The 14969-nt window shown below is 36.3% G+C and overlaps 2 protein-coding genes and 1 long non-coding RNA gene across 3 annotated transcripts; all 3 read right to left on the reverse strand.

Annotated features, from left to right (window-relative positions):
- Positions 1 to 786: 786 nt before the first annotated feature.
- On the reverse strand, positions 787 to 2907 carry LOC7478749 (cyclin-D4-1). Its single transcript, XM_002313152.4, has 5 exons — positions 2320 to 2907; positions 2139 to 2225; positions 1604 to 1913; positions 1389 to 1519; positions 787 to 1225 (listed from the first exon to the last, which is right to left on the reverse strand). Exons 1-5 carry the CDS (start codon positions 2605 to 2607, stop codon positions 971 to 973), a joined length of 1071 nt encoding a protein of 356 aa, XP_002313188.2. The 5' UTR covers positions 2608 to 2907; the 3' UTR covers positions 787 to 970.
- Positions 2908 to 6154: 3247 nt separating this feature from the next.
- Positions 6155 to 12552, reverse strand: LOC7469642 (nucleobase-ascorbate transporter 4). The gene is made up of 14 exons (XM_002313151.4): positions 12309 to 12552; positions 11400 to 11497; positions 11123 to 11308; positions 10829 to 10929; positions 10658 to 10733; positions 10002 to 10061; positions 9379 to 9563; positions 9192 to 9288; positions 8706 to 8792; positions 8541 to 8599; positions 8008 to 8099; positions 7656 to 7733; positions 6849 to 7009; positions 6155 to 6744 (listed from the first exon to the last, which is right to left on the reverse strand). The coding sequence occupies exons 1-14, from the start codon at positions 12409 to 12411 to the stop codon at positions 6526 to 6528; spliced, it is 1602 nt and encodes a 533-aa protein (XP_002313187.3). The 5' UTR covers positions 12412 to 12552; the 3' UTR covers positions 6155 to 6525.
- A 955-nt stretch (positions 12553 to 13507) lies between these two features.
- On the reverse strand, positions 13508 to 14269 carry LOC112328612 (uncharacterized). Its single transcript, XR_002983616.2, has 2 exons — positions 13831 to 14269; positions 13508 to 13740 (listed from the first exon to the last, which is right to left on the reverse strand). It is a non-coding gene; the product is annotated as an uncharacterized LOC112328612 (long non-coding RNA).
- Between the last annotated feature and the right edge of the window lie 700 nt (positions 14270 to 14969).

The following is a 14969-nucleotide window of genomic DNA, read 5'->3' on the forward strand; positions in this document are numbered from 1 at the left end:
TTTGAACTCGTCTTCTTTACACCTGGGTGGCTCCGATTCACTTCTCCTCTCTGTCTCCCACAACACCACCACTCACCTCTTTTCCCTCCAAATCCTCTCTCTCCTCCCTTTACGTGGCAGCTACCGTCATGCCCGCCTCATCACTTCCCCAATGGTCCGTACCCATTTCAAATTCACCAGCAAACCCTACATGATATTGCCGCCCAAAATTACCAGTGTTTACTCTTAACAAAACTAATGCCCTGTCCATTAAATTTTTATCTATAGATAAGATAAACCTAGACCAGAGCATTTTTCTATTCTATGAATTGGATTTCTGGATAAATCACACATATATTTTGATGAGCTTCCTCAGACTCAAACCCGGCCAAGTCTCCAAGCTAGTTTTTAGTTATGGCGAGGACAGATTGGAAAAATGAAAAACCCCTTTCGTTTTCTAACGTACAGAAGAGTCGGACATCATCATTATAAACAGGTGGCCCACTCTCTGTAATTTGTGTCGGACACGTGGTTCTACACCACTGGAACCCATCTAGCCAGATACCATCATGATTCTAACAGAAAGCAATAGACTATAGATTTTCACAAGGGTAGTTTTGTCAAGATAAAAAGAAAAGGCTGGTCTTTAGATTTTTTAGATTTCCTGTGTGACCCCATTAGCTTTCATGTACAGATGATTGATGAGAATAATTGAAACATCATTAGACCTCACCAGAACACTCCCTTTACATTTTGACCAAAAAGCCCAACCAATAACAAAATAAATAGTAAATAAACTTATATGAATATTAATCAATCGAGTAATATATAGTGATATGATAAAATCCCTCTTCCCTTAATTCATATCCAATCCCGTCCGTTCATTTTATAATCAACGCATTGAAATAGGAAAAAAAATAAAAGAAGTCTCCCTCTAATAAAGATAATAAAAATTGGAGAGAGTATCTGGCGGTGCTGGGTAATGGTCTATCTACGGTTCCTGTACATCCGATGCAGAAGATCTTAGCCGCTTAATAATCGGCTCAGTTTCGGGGGCTTGGCTGCTAGCCGAGATGGGATTCTCGGAACGCGTGTCACAGCTCCCACAAGCAGCAGCTGCGTCGAGCACGCCAACTGGGCTAGCCGGCTCAACTGAGGCCTCAGCCGACAGCACCTTATGCCGAGACAATGGACATGTGTCGATCAGGTATTCCTCCATGAGTTGGTGACAGCTTCTCACCATTTCCTTAGAAAAGAACACATTTTTATTACACAGATTTCAAAATTTCTCAAATGATTCTTGTAAAAGTAAATATTCACGAAACAGCCAACGAAAGTATACATTTCCAAAAAAGACCCCATTGAAAACAAAAATTATTATTTGCACCCAAAAGAATGTTAATATTTACTTTGTTCACTCTCTCATGAAAGAACTGCCCATCACCAGCCTCCCATGGTATAGTATCATAACTCTTGCCGGCAGCGGATATCGCCGCCGCCGCCGCCACCGTCGACGGTGTAAAACCCAAGAAATCAATCACTGAAAAACCCAAAAAAACTTTCAAAAAATCTGATGAAAATTGCAAGACATGACTCAAGAGTTTGGGGTGAGGATTTGAATTACCACGGGTGGTGTTGAGAATGAGATCCGATGAATCTTTCAAGAGCCGACTGAAATTGTCGGGATTCGTAGAGGAACAAGAAGGGAGCTTTGAAATGAAGTAATCAAGATAATCGAATGGAGTGACAGATCGTAATCTCCAATTGAGATAGGCCATGACTCGAAGCTCCATTTTTTGAATGTTCTTGGGTTCAAATATGAATCCGGGTTCGAGTACTTGAAGGTCTAATAATAATGGCACGTCGGGTTCTTCCATTTTCGCTGCTAAAGACAAGCATGCCACTGATAGTATCTGATACGGCCACCCATTTTCCTGTTTCGGTTAAAAAAATCAAAGCTTTAAATGAATAAAAAATCACTCTTGGGTGCAATGTGTGCATTCGCTTTCCCGGAAAATCTGACATATTAAAGGGAAAGTTGAAAAATGGAATATTTTTAAGACAGATTTGGAAATTCCCAGGACTATCCGATATTTTCCCGTGGGAAATGGAGTTTTCAAGGAAAAAAAATAGTGGTGAGTGCTGTTTTATTTATTTACCGGAAGAGAATAGGATGAAAGAAAACGGTCGAAGTAATTAACAGAGAGTAACGCCGTTAATGGCCTGAAGGCATAGTGGGCATGCACCTGCATTTCCAAGCAATGAATATCACCACCACATCAATACATTCAAACGGGTAGACGACACCTACGATTAAAGTTAACTTATACGTATGGGTACCTTGAGGATCCAGTTGATGGAGTCTTGGCGGGCCGTGGTGTCAATGGAACGGTGACGGCAACGATGGAGATAGTCAGACAAAGGCATGAACTGAGATTCAGAGTCAATGAATTTGGTGATTGTATTCTCATCAGATGGTGGAGAAGGGATGGTGGATGGCGATGGGGATTGATGGTAGCTGGAGATCCACGTGTCAGCATCCTGCTGGACCACCTCACTGGCATCTTCACCGCAGTACAGGCTGTTAACTGCAGAAGCACAGTGGTCTGGAGAGTGCGGGTGAGACATAGTGAGAGTGGCTGTGAGTGCTCAATGGGAGGACAACGGCATTAGTGGCGGCGGAAAGAGGGGGGAAGAGAGTGGCGATGGTGTTTGGTGGTGGATGTTTGGGTTTGGACATGGCTTGGTTATGGGTCTTCTGGGGATAACATGTTTCAGGTTCGTGTGCGTGTTTGTGTCTCCCTCTTTAATTTCCTTCACTCTCCTTCTTGATGGGTTTTGTTTTTTGTTTTTTGGCTTGTGTCTTGCTCTCTGTCTCTAGAACTTTGATTAACGGAGGAGATAGTGTTTATATTGGGGTAGTAGATAAGGCCTCAGGGGAGAAATAGAGAAGGGTGTGTGCATTGTATGTAAGGTTTTTTCACGTGGGTTTAATTAGGGATGGTGATTTTGTTTTGACCACTAGTAAAATGATCGAGGTTTTTTCTTCTCTTTTCCTTTTTGTTTTTGTTGCTGCATATTCAGTCATATTAGATATTGTTTTTTAAAAGTAATTTATATTTAAAAATATATTAATTTAATATTTCTTAATTTAATATTAGCAAATCAAAATTATTAGAAAATACCAAAAAATATATTGATTTAATATCTTTTTAAAATACATTTATTTTTAAAATATACTTAAATACAGTTAAAAACATACTCTCAAACAAGCATTTAATGTTGCAGTTATTAAACACGATTAGATAATGAATTATTAATATGTTTGTTTTTATTCTTGTGTTTGTTTTTAGTGATGGACCCACTACTAGAAAAAAAAACACAATAATAAAAGTATAATTTTCATATTTTTAATCTTGTATTTTGTGCCGTCGAGAATTGTACCTCACATCAAACACAAAAATTAACCACTAGAGTAAACACATTTGGAGTAACCACCAAACAAATAACACTAAGGCTCTTTTTGGTATTTGAGTCTAATTATGTTTTTGAAAAATTTTAAAATTTTTTTAGTTTTTAAATTAATTTTTTCTTGGTATATTTTTATTATTATTTTAATGTGCTGTAATGAAAATAAATTTTAAAAATTATTTTAATATATTTTTAAATAAACAATACTTTAAAAAATAATATCTATCAAATTTTACTACAAATATACAAAGGTCAATATTTTCATCAACTCTTTAAGATTAGCGATGGTAATAAACATGTTTACAGAGTGTGTGTGTGTGTGTTTGGGTCAATAATTTGTTATTTTTTTGGTCCATGGCGACCTTCCGAGTATCCTTCACTCGATCGTACGATCTCGTAGCATTTCTATTTTGTAACCTCAAGTAAACAGTGACTATTGCTCATATATGTTCATAAAAGGAAAAGGATCAGACATCCCTTTGCAGATTTTGTACATAAACACACAATTTGATCTCGAGAGACAAAGCTAAGTAGAGACAGAATTGATGTTTGATGGATCAACATCTGCCGGTTTAAGTTTAATGTCTTCTACTCTAATAACGTCAAAGGTAGCCTCTTGAGCTCGTTTGTTTGATACTGGAGTAGTAATTAATTTTTAAAGTGTTTTTTTAATAAAATATTGTAATAATATATTTTTATATTTTTTAAAATTTATTTGTGACATCAACACTTTAAAATAAATAAAAAAATATTAAATATTTTTAAAACCCAAAATCAAGCCGTACTCGTAGAACTTATCCAGGCAAATTATAGAAATCTTTCCAAAACAAATGAGATCTCAACGTTTCTATAACTTTACAAGCAATATCAAATTTAATAACAATCTCACCGCTCTTGCTCTTTGTCGAGTAATTTATTGACTTTTGGTCATAGCTGTAAAGCCCCTGGAGGCTGAAGACATTTTTAGTACCCACTCCCAATCAAGCACCCTATGGCCCCTGTCATGGAGATGTGTTCCGTACCCTATATTTGGGACATAAGATGTATTCGTGTCGAATTCTAGTAGCAGCCGTATAATATTGTACTAATGCTTATTTTTTAAAAAGTTTTTTTTATTTATAAATATATTAAAATAATTTTTTTATATTTTAAATTTTATTTTTTACATGAAAATATTAAAACCATCTGAAAATAAAAAAATTATAATTAAGAAAAAAAGGATTTTCAAAATTTTTTAATATTACTTTTTTAAACATAAAAACAAACTAGCTATAGAGGTATAGGTTCACCGCATACTTAACCTTCAAGATTTGCAGCTGTAAGAATTTGGTTTCATTCACCACATGCCACCTTTTCTTTTTTGTTTTTCTACGAGGGGTTAGGTGCTTTTACAGCATACAGAGTCATCTTATTGAACAGACTGTAAGAAGTTCAGGAAAGAAACAATTTTCCTGAACCAGCACAGGTTCACTAAGCAATGAGCACAGCCACAGATTTGACTCAAAATGAGTTGGCAACTTCTCCCTCTGTGTATGTGTCTGTGTTTTTACCAAGATGGCTTTAAACCAGCATAACCATTTTTGCTAGCTTATTAATTAGCACTCGCATGCTAACTATGGGTTGGTGCCATAGTAAAGCAAGGACAGAAATCACACAATGTGATATGAGCTTTGATTTTCTTCATTTTCTTGCCCATGACATGATTTTGTGGGCTTCAGCTCATACATGCACCACCACATAGCCAAGAAAAGGCCCTCATGTTCACATGATGGGTCCCTATGCATGCCTGCCTGCACAATGAACTAAGATGTTTCCAAAAACACCATTAACAGTTCACTTGTAAGAGTCACTGGTTTCTTTCGAGTCACAATCATATGGGATGGAAATGCAATTGCTGATAGGTTTGTGGAAAATATAAATGAGCCTTCAACTGCTAACCATCCAGTATCACATGCCAACACTCCAAACCTTCCATGAATTCTAGACGATATTTATTTGAGGCATTCTGGCGTTCAAACTGATGAGGCAAATAAAAAAAAAAAAATATATATATATATATATATATATATATATATATATATATAGAAATGACTGCTCAACATAATGGAGAATGGACCCAACTAATTCCAACACAAATCTCAATCACCGAATTCAACCATGCTTTCCTTGCCAAAGTGAAACGTAAAAGGCCTTGACCTGGGAGTTCATCCCTGTTCCATTCTACTTTTATTCAGGAAAATCGGGTCCAGCAGATGACCGTGGAAAAGGGCTGGAAAGTTTAATCACTATTGACTCCCTGACTTGCTCAGAAAATCGTGAGAATCCCTCCAGTGTGGAAGATGAGACATGGAAGATAAAGCTTTTTGTCACATTTAAAGGTGTAACAAATGCCAAGACAAATAGTTCGTCAAAATGTAATCAACATACAAAGCCAAAAAAAAAATGATTATCTGATAGAGACTAAATTCTACATCAAATTACTTCCAAAGTGATTTTGAAAGATTAAAACGCTAGCTCAGACACAAGGCCACGCATAAAAAATCTGGTGTAAGGCAATTTAACTGTGGTTTATTACATTCCAACATGCTAGGTTCCTCTGGAGAAAGAAATCCTCAGCAGACGTAAAGACTGTTGTTCACAAAGCATGACAGATTTGTATTGTCATTAAAGAAGCAAGATACAGAAGGTTCATCACAAGCTAGAATTAAAATTAAAACTAGAACATGCATTATATTTGAGAATGCTTAACAAAGCTAGCATCAGTTTGTTGTAAAGGAACATGAATTAGGTTCTTGTTTACAGTGAATATATAAAATTCCATGTATAGTAAATTTCTCTAGGATCATTACTGCTTGCATTTAATATTTATAAATGATATTGCAATGACAAGCTTAGACCTACCAAATCAAGTTGGTGTGCCTGGCTCAACCCTCCTATACAGATATCCTTTCCAGTTCTGGTTTGATAGATAACTTTGTTGCCTCACTACGGAACAGTAGGAGTGCAACAATTCAGAATGTTTTCTACTTTCACTTCTTATCAGCTCTTCCTTGATGGCAAGCAAGAGCTCCAAGCTTAGAATGAAGGGAAAAACCTGTTAAGGTTCCAAGGTAAGGCATAGAATTCCTCGGTCCTGGTGTCTTGACTAAAATATCTGAACTTTGCCCACCAGTGCCTGCCACTGTCTCGGCGGGTTGTGCTGTGCCCCCGACTGTGAGTGCAGTCCAAGAAAAAAGCAACTATAATTGCCACTGTTGCTGGGGACGAGAAGATCACTTGAATTGCATCGTTGAACTGAAGAGAAATCAGAACAACTTCATCAAAAAATATGAATCTCTTGATAAACTTATTGGAGAACGATTAAGCTATAAGATAAAATGCAAATCAATCATACGCACCCAGGTGGCTCCAGTGTGAACAGGGCCACGACCAGAAACCAAAAGGTACTCATTGAAGTACTGTGGCACAGAAAGGCCCAAGAAGAGAGAAAAGCCAAGGATGAACTTTGTTCTGAAGCTATTCAGGTTGCAGAACTGGAGAAGTCCCAGACCAGCAGAAGCTGCTTACCCCACAGTATTACAACAGTTAGAAGTCGATTTAAACGGTTTCCTTGAAGAGAGGTTGGCAGCAAAACAAAGGAGCATATCTAACTCTAAGAGCTGTTACAAAACAAATTGATTCTTTTTATCCCTTATATTCAAAAACATGTACAAATACATTGATTCTCAACATGTTCCTCTTATGAAGATCCCATCATATTCTGAATGCAACCATTGAGTTGTTATGCAAGCTTGGTAAGAAAATGTCAGCCGGTGACAGCTTGATAGGGATCAATCTTCCCACCGAACAGGCAAGCACAACGAAAAATCTCATGGAAACTAAATTCATTTTTCCTGCTGCTCACTATTTCACTTACCATAGTGATTCTTATCGATTCAGTCTATTCTTGAGTTAGGCATGACATTAGATTTTATAGAAACTAAACATATGTTGAGTAATTTTAAGCAAAGTTCACGGGCAGAATTTCAAGAATTCTAAGTACACATTATGTTGACTTTCAGTGGTCTCAAGTGTTCCAATCTTCATCACTGCCATTCCTCTTCTAAAATCAGGCAGACTGTCGCAGTGAGCATCATTTAACCCCTTGGTAAAATTGATTGATAATTTAGAATCCAACCCCAAAATAATAGAAAAGTAATACCTACCAACATAGGCGAAGAGGACACAGTAAAGAGCTGCCATAATTGGCAATGGTATAGAAGCAAGAACAGCCCCAAATTTTCCTGTAAAAGATGGATTGCAACACCATAAGAACAATTACTGTGTGAACAATATAAAGATGGTGCAAGATTTCTATTTGCAAATTGATCAAGACTTCAAGTCGAATGATAGGGGAAAAGAAAAGGAGCCTTTTCAAAAGGACAGTAGTCGATAATCATGACAGGATAAATAGAGAATCTAATAACATTGATTGCAATGACAAATGAAATTCTATTATTTCAGTGAAAAAGTAATGAGAAAAAAGAAAATAAAACAATGCAATGTGGAATACTACACCTAACACAGAAAATAAAAGCATAAAGCCGGCTGATATTTGAATGACTCTTCGACTTCCAACTCGAGTTAATCCCACAAGACCTGCATTTTCACTGTAAGCATAAAAGAACAAAATCAGATCACAGGAGAGAATGCTAGAATTAGGACATCCATCAATTCAGTACACCCAACGGCAGCAATATTTTACATCTATGCATGAACAGAGCATCTTAAACAAGCAACATAATAGTTTGTAAATAAACATATAGATTGTAAATCAAGATCCTTAACTCTAATCGATTGAACCAAAGTCGGCTTTCATTCAGGTTTCTCTCTAACATTACCAAACAACAAAACAAATTTTACAACTGAGACCATGGAATTCCACCATATCGGACATGGACATGAAGGCTTGCTAATCACTTTGCTTGTAGATTATAAATACAGTAAACTATAGTCAAACGAAGGTCGGGTTATCAGGACATTCTCAACGAACAATCCAATCTTCAACAAAAGCAAAAAAAAAACTAACTTGGAAAGTTTAAAGTCATTACACTGAAGCAGTGGACCCATTTCCTGTACCAAACAATCCATCCAGCAAAGTTCCAATTCCCTGGGTATTATAAAAGTTAGGAAAGTGATTTGTGTCCAGAAACAACAAGTGGAATGTAACAGGTCAGAAAAAATATATAGTGAGACATCATTGGATCATGTCCTACCAGCCATCCAATACCGCGGCCGAATACAGAAGGAGGCAGATGAGTGGCACTCCCATATTGATATGTTGCAATAATGGTACCAGTAGACTGCAGAAAAATAAAATAACACCAATAGAGTTAAATAAAAAAGAGGAGTGCTTCTTAGGAAACTTTCATCAAGGAAGCATGATCATAGAACAGGAGCTCAAGACCAAGAACTTCAAGCGATTCATGCAAGCACGCACGGTGTTTGCTTTGTTTACATGTGTGAGAGGGTTCAAATTTTCCTCCACGCACGAATCGTCACAATTCACAAAAGAAAGTATCGGCATCCATCTCCTCGATGACAACATTTATAGAACATTAACAATATTTACATAGCAAGCATCCACAAGCATAGTTTAGAACTGGCTGAATCCTCACTGTCAGCAAAGCTAGCATAGGCAAACCATTTTGTTTGGCATCTACAAAGGAAACATAGAAAGGAACGCTCTTGGTAATTCATACCTCAATAACTGCAACCAAACAAGCAGCCATCATGGAAAAAACATTGCCAGCATTAAAAGTAGGACCCCCCCATTGAAATGGATATGGAAACTTTATCCTGAACACATAATTCAACTTGTGAATTTATATTATTAGAGTATGAATGCAATTAAATGATTCAAGGTTTTGTTAATAGATCTAAGCTCACCATGGAGCAGCACCAATGAGTCCAGAACGATCAACACGACAGCTAAGTTGGGTGTTTGGAGGTTTATTATTATATGCACCAGCAACAGTCAAAACTGCTGCATATGCCCACACAACTGCAACTGAGAAAAGGACTGCATACCGACTGTACATGCTGCTCCATGATTTCATCATATGAGGAACATACTGCAATATCAGTGGTTGCCGTAAGAAGAAAAACCTCAAAGAATATTAGATAAAAAAAAACAGGTATCCTCTCTCTAACTTGTATACAATTAGAGCACATAATTGGATAGAAAAAGATCCTTCCATTCTCAAATTTAACATTCGTTTTCAGGATATCCAAGGCCCACCATCAAAAGAGGAGAACATACTGAGGACACAAGGACCTCGCCTAGGAAACTAACCCTGCTGCTTTATTTTCCTACTAACAAATGCAAATTTTATTGAAAAAGATGATGGTTCTTGCTAATAATCTCTTCCACCACCAACGAATAAACACGTAAGTATCAGTTAAGATCAATACATAGGCTCTGATCTTACATCTATGTTTTCAATTCTAAAAATAATGCACTCCTTTGATTGACGATGAAATAAACAAGAATGATCAAGGATGTCGCTCACCTGAGATATAAAGACCACCAGAAGAAGTGCTGGGAGTCCAATTTCCACACATTTCGCCAGCTACAAGCATGAACCAAGAGAGAGCATATTAAGCAAAATTAATCCCCGAATGGAAGAAGCAGCAGCACTGAAAAAACTAGTTCCATCCATAACACAACTAGCTTCTTAGATCAAGTCTACTAGACAGCACAAAGCTTAAACAGCCTTCTATTCAAGCTAAAATATCTTTTGAGGCAACCAGCTAAAGATATGAACACAAGTTTTTCTAACGACTGCTATACGCTCTCCAGTTGGAAATTGTAGGAACAGAGGCAAGATTAGTTAGGAAAGCTGTTGGGAAATGCACAAGGAAGAAAGACGTTTAAGACATGACTGAAGAGGTCGTTGTCTAAAAATGATCAGTGGTGTGAACTCAAGGAAGAAAGACCGGAAGTCCTGCTTCCAAAGAAGTTTTCCATCAATAAGTAAGAAATCATACAAACATGATAGCAAAAATGTTTTGCTTGTCTCCGCAAACAGAACGGGCTTTGCGAATTATTTTGAAGCACAATCACCAATAGAAGAGGTTTGGAGCTTGAGATTTAATTATCACTCTAATCTTCATACATTAACTGCCACTGCAAAAATAAGTTGAATTGGCTGTTTTGCCCTCTTACTTGTGAGAATCCACGTGCATAAAGCCCTAGTCCAGTGAGAATCACAAGAGGTACTGCAGCAAGAGGGCTGAGAAATCTGCATCACAGAACATGAAAACCAAGCTTCCTTAAGCAAGTGAATGATGCATCAAGTCATCCCAAATGCATTAACACGCTATCACAGCATCATACCTCGCAAAAATCCTCCAGAATCCAAGGAAACCAATTATCATTTGAAAGAATGAAGCGATAATAATTGCTCCTTGTACCGCTCTCATAGATTGCTTAAACCTCTAATAACCAGCCACAAATGTGATAGAAAAATCATAATCAATTCTAACTTAACTCTTTTAACTTTCCTCGTGCTCTTCCCAAAATAGCTAGCAAATTTAATCATTTCCTTTCTTATTCTACCAGTAAAAAAAAAACTAAAGCATAAAAGTTGGAGAAATGCATTCTCGAAATGAGGGAGGGGACTAAACTAACCTGCCGTGGGCTAAGGAATATGACATTAGTACTACTGTTAGTAGATAAAGCAATGGTAATTGTGGGGATAATAAAAGCATAGGATCCTCCAATAACCACAGGAAGCCGAGTGCCGAGCCAAGTCTGCAAAAGAGTGTTTATCCCCGCCACGAAGACCAATGTGTTAATCATCTCAGCCTTCTCCACCTAAAAAATCGAAACAAAATTTAAAAGGAAATTATAGAAACACAAAACTTGAAATCAAAATCAAAATCTGTTAATCACATGGGGTCTTTACATTGCCACCGCCCATCAAAGGAACGACTATGGAAGGGATGATCACACTAGTCCCGAGCATCACCAGATAATGCTGAAATCCAAGTAGTATTGCTTCAGCTGCATCCAGCAGAACAAGTTTTTAAAATCAAATTGATTTTCTGTTATAGAATATAGTTTGAATTGCACCATCATCGTTAGCAAGCACTAAGATTACAAATAAATATATATTTAGTGAATTATTTGTCCCTTTTTTTTTCCTTTTCGGGGTGAAATTTTGTTTCGGTTACTTAAAAGAAACTGGAGAACAATGAATTTAAGTATTAACGAGACTCTCATTTATCACCGAAAGTTCCACGAATACAGTCACAATTCATTTTAGGTAAACAATACCTTATATCCTAATTCCATTTAAGAAAAAAAATAGATGATTCAAAAGTTCGTCTTCGTTTTCTTCCTCTGCTTTTCTCAGTAACCAAGCAACTCTTTTGAAACACAGAGATAATAGTAACGCATTAGGTCTTTGATCGTCAATACAACAACATTCGGATTTGAAAAAATAAATAAAGTAAAAGAAAAATTTAACAAAACATAAGCAAATGCAGAACTCGAGAATAGAAAATGGCAGGGAAACTGTTATTTTTCAAATTTCAAAATCTCACAAATAAGAAAAATCCAGTAAACAGAAATGGGTGGCAGATAAAGAAGAGCAAAAAAGCGCGGGAAGTTCATCAATAGGAACTCGCAAAACAAAGCAACAAGAACAAATGTTTAGAATTTTCATCGTGCGATGCAAGAGAACGTGTAACGAGGAGCAAGAAACAGAAGAGGGACAACAAAGAAGAAGAAGAAGAAGAAACACAGAGGCAACAGAATTCCCAAAATGCATTCATACTTAAGACGCAAACAAACTGAGAAAAAGAGTAATTACGCCAAGGAGGAGAACTGGAGACGCAGAAATCAACGCCAGGGTGCTGGTCTTTAACAGGAAATGGAACGAACTCATCAACCTTGGCAGCGCCTCCCACTGCCATTGTTTCTCTGTTTTTCTGAGAAGCAAACAAGAGGAGGCTCTAATAAAGAGAAAAGCGTTTTAGTACTACCCTATTAGAGGAGTAGGAGTTGGGAGTTAGGCAGTGATTGTTGTGACTAAATGCTATCTCCTTTTCCTTCAAGTTCTTACGATTTTTTTTTCCTTTTTGGAACTTGAGAAAGATTTTATTCTTGCAAGGAAGAAAGCTACCAACTGCAGCAGATTGAGAGTGACTTCTCCGCTTATACTCTTCGTACTCTCGTCTTCTTTTTTTCTTTTTTTTAATGGGAATCTAAATGGCAGTTTTACCCCCTCTGAGATCAAGATCGATTCATGGTACTAACACTTATAAATGAGATACTGTACTAATCAAGGACCTGAGGAATGGCAATCGGTTTGTTAATGGTTGGTGGCCAAATAAAACCTGCGATGGATGGATTTTCTTTCAAGTAAAGAGTTTCTTTATGGTCAAGACTGCCGTTTCGCTCTTGATCTCTGTTCATGATGTATCTGTTACGTGAATGAATCTCCAGGCTAAATAGAATGAAGAAGGAATTAGTCTTTGGTTTGGTTTGGTTATTGATTAACCAAATTAATTGCTGGGAGGGTCACCAATAATTTGGACATGTTTCTCCTTCGTATTTATAGTCGTCGTGGCATTTCATCTGGAATTAGTCTTGTGTGAAAAACATGAGATTAATATTCTTCAAACCTAAAATCTTGTCTTCAAAAATCTCGTAACTTCCCGCTATCTGCTTAGACTCTTTACAAACTCACGCTGTCACGCCAACCAAGGTGACTAGAATTGTTCGTTACAGAGAACAAGTAAATTATGTAAATTTTAATTTATATTTAAATCAAAAGGAATAATATTTTTCTTTTAAATTATGGGTTTAATTTTTTATGATGAATAACCTCTCGTGAGTCGTGGCATAAAAAAGCTTGCCGGTCTAATGATCCATCCCCTCCATAAAATCCATTTCGTATTTTAATAAAATGTGCGAATTAATAATACAGGTTCTTCCCTGTTTCGTTTAGCAACTAGAGAGGATGGTTTGGCCACCAACGATTGTCATGTATGGAATGACCTAAAGCTATGATCTTGACTTGATATCGATATATTATGACTCTCTGTCTTTCTCATCCCATTCGCTTACAGTTCTTGTGAGAAATTGGGAAATTAAATTGGTCAAGAAATTGTCTTCTCTCCCTTTTTATTTCTGATATTCTCAACTGAACTGTACCGTACAATCTGAAAAGAAACTTCCTGCGCGATTCATCATCAAAACAGCTGGTCTTTTAAGCAAGAAATCCCTTACGCCTTCTGATCCTGGCAACAGGGGGAAATGTGAGTGATGGCTCCGGAGCAATCTCGACCTGCCGTCGTAGTTGTACTTTAATAATAAAGTAAATGATTTACCTTCCGTCCCGGATCCCGTGATTTGAAAGTGACGGCGATCCTCAGCACCTGCGCCCATAGCACTCTGCACCCTGCAGGCATAGATCTTGACACTGCAGTCATGTTTATTTCCTGCTAATAATTTTCCCACGCTATTTATGGTTTTTTTTATTAAAAAAAAATAGCATTTTAACTATAATATTTTTATAAATATTTTATAAAATCATGACCAATGTAAAATCCTTTTTGTATATTTACTATTTTATGCACGATGGCAATTGGACAATACGTACGTGGACTGGCAATTTAATTATTACCAAAATGATACCTTAAAAACTTGACAATATCACGTAATATTTTTTATTTTGAGTCGATTATTTATTTAATAGAGTGATAATATTATTTTTTTAAATGTTATTTTACATGAAAATATATTAAAATAATATATTTTTTTATTTTTAAAAATTTATTTTTGATATTAATATATAAAAATGATTTGATAACATAAAAAAACTAATTTAAATAAAATAAAAATTATTTTTTTTCAAAAATACTCTTAAAATATAAAAATAAACATTCTCGTGGGAAATACATTACCTTGATGGGGGGCAAAAACTAGAGCATACCTAAATAAAATTGCTTATGGTATGGGAGGAAAAAGGATCCAAAATCTGACTCCGAATCTGGCAAATATATAAATCGATATAGGCGTATGAGTTGCTACCCTCCTCCTCACTTGATTGCACAAATTTAGCCAATACTGGTGTATAGGTTCAATCATTCACGTTGTCAGTGACCAAACGCTAGCATTATTTTTTAGTCTACCCAAATTATCTGATTGAATGAGGTAAATTTATTTATTTATTTATTTATATTGGATAATGGATCAAGTCGGGAACTACTCTCGTTTTTTCGAGTAATTTTGGTTTCGGGTAAGAGAAAAAAAAAAAAAAGTACCCAAGATTGTATTTCTTTCTGTAGGAAGAAATTTATATATTACTTTTAAGAACTTAACTATCGGTTTCCAAACCGCAAGACCCAGTAGCTGGGGTTTCTTGTTAGATAACCCAAAACATAATAAATATCATGGTTTAAATCGTATTAATTCTAATTCTGATACAACTAATACAATAGAATTACTCTTTTTTGTAGTTTAATTG

Source organism: Populus trichocarpa, chromosome 9 (genome assembly GCF_000002775.5).
Source record: "Populus trichocarpa isolate Nisqually-1 chromosome 9, P.trichocarpa_v4.1, whole genome shotgun sequence".
In the NCBI taxonomy this organism is placed as follows: domain Eukaryota; kingdom Viridiplantae; phylum Streptophyta; class Magnoliopsida; order Malpighiales; family Salicaceae; genus Populus; species Populus trichocarpa.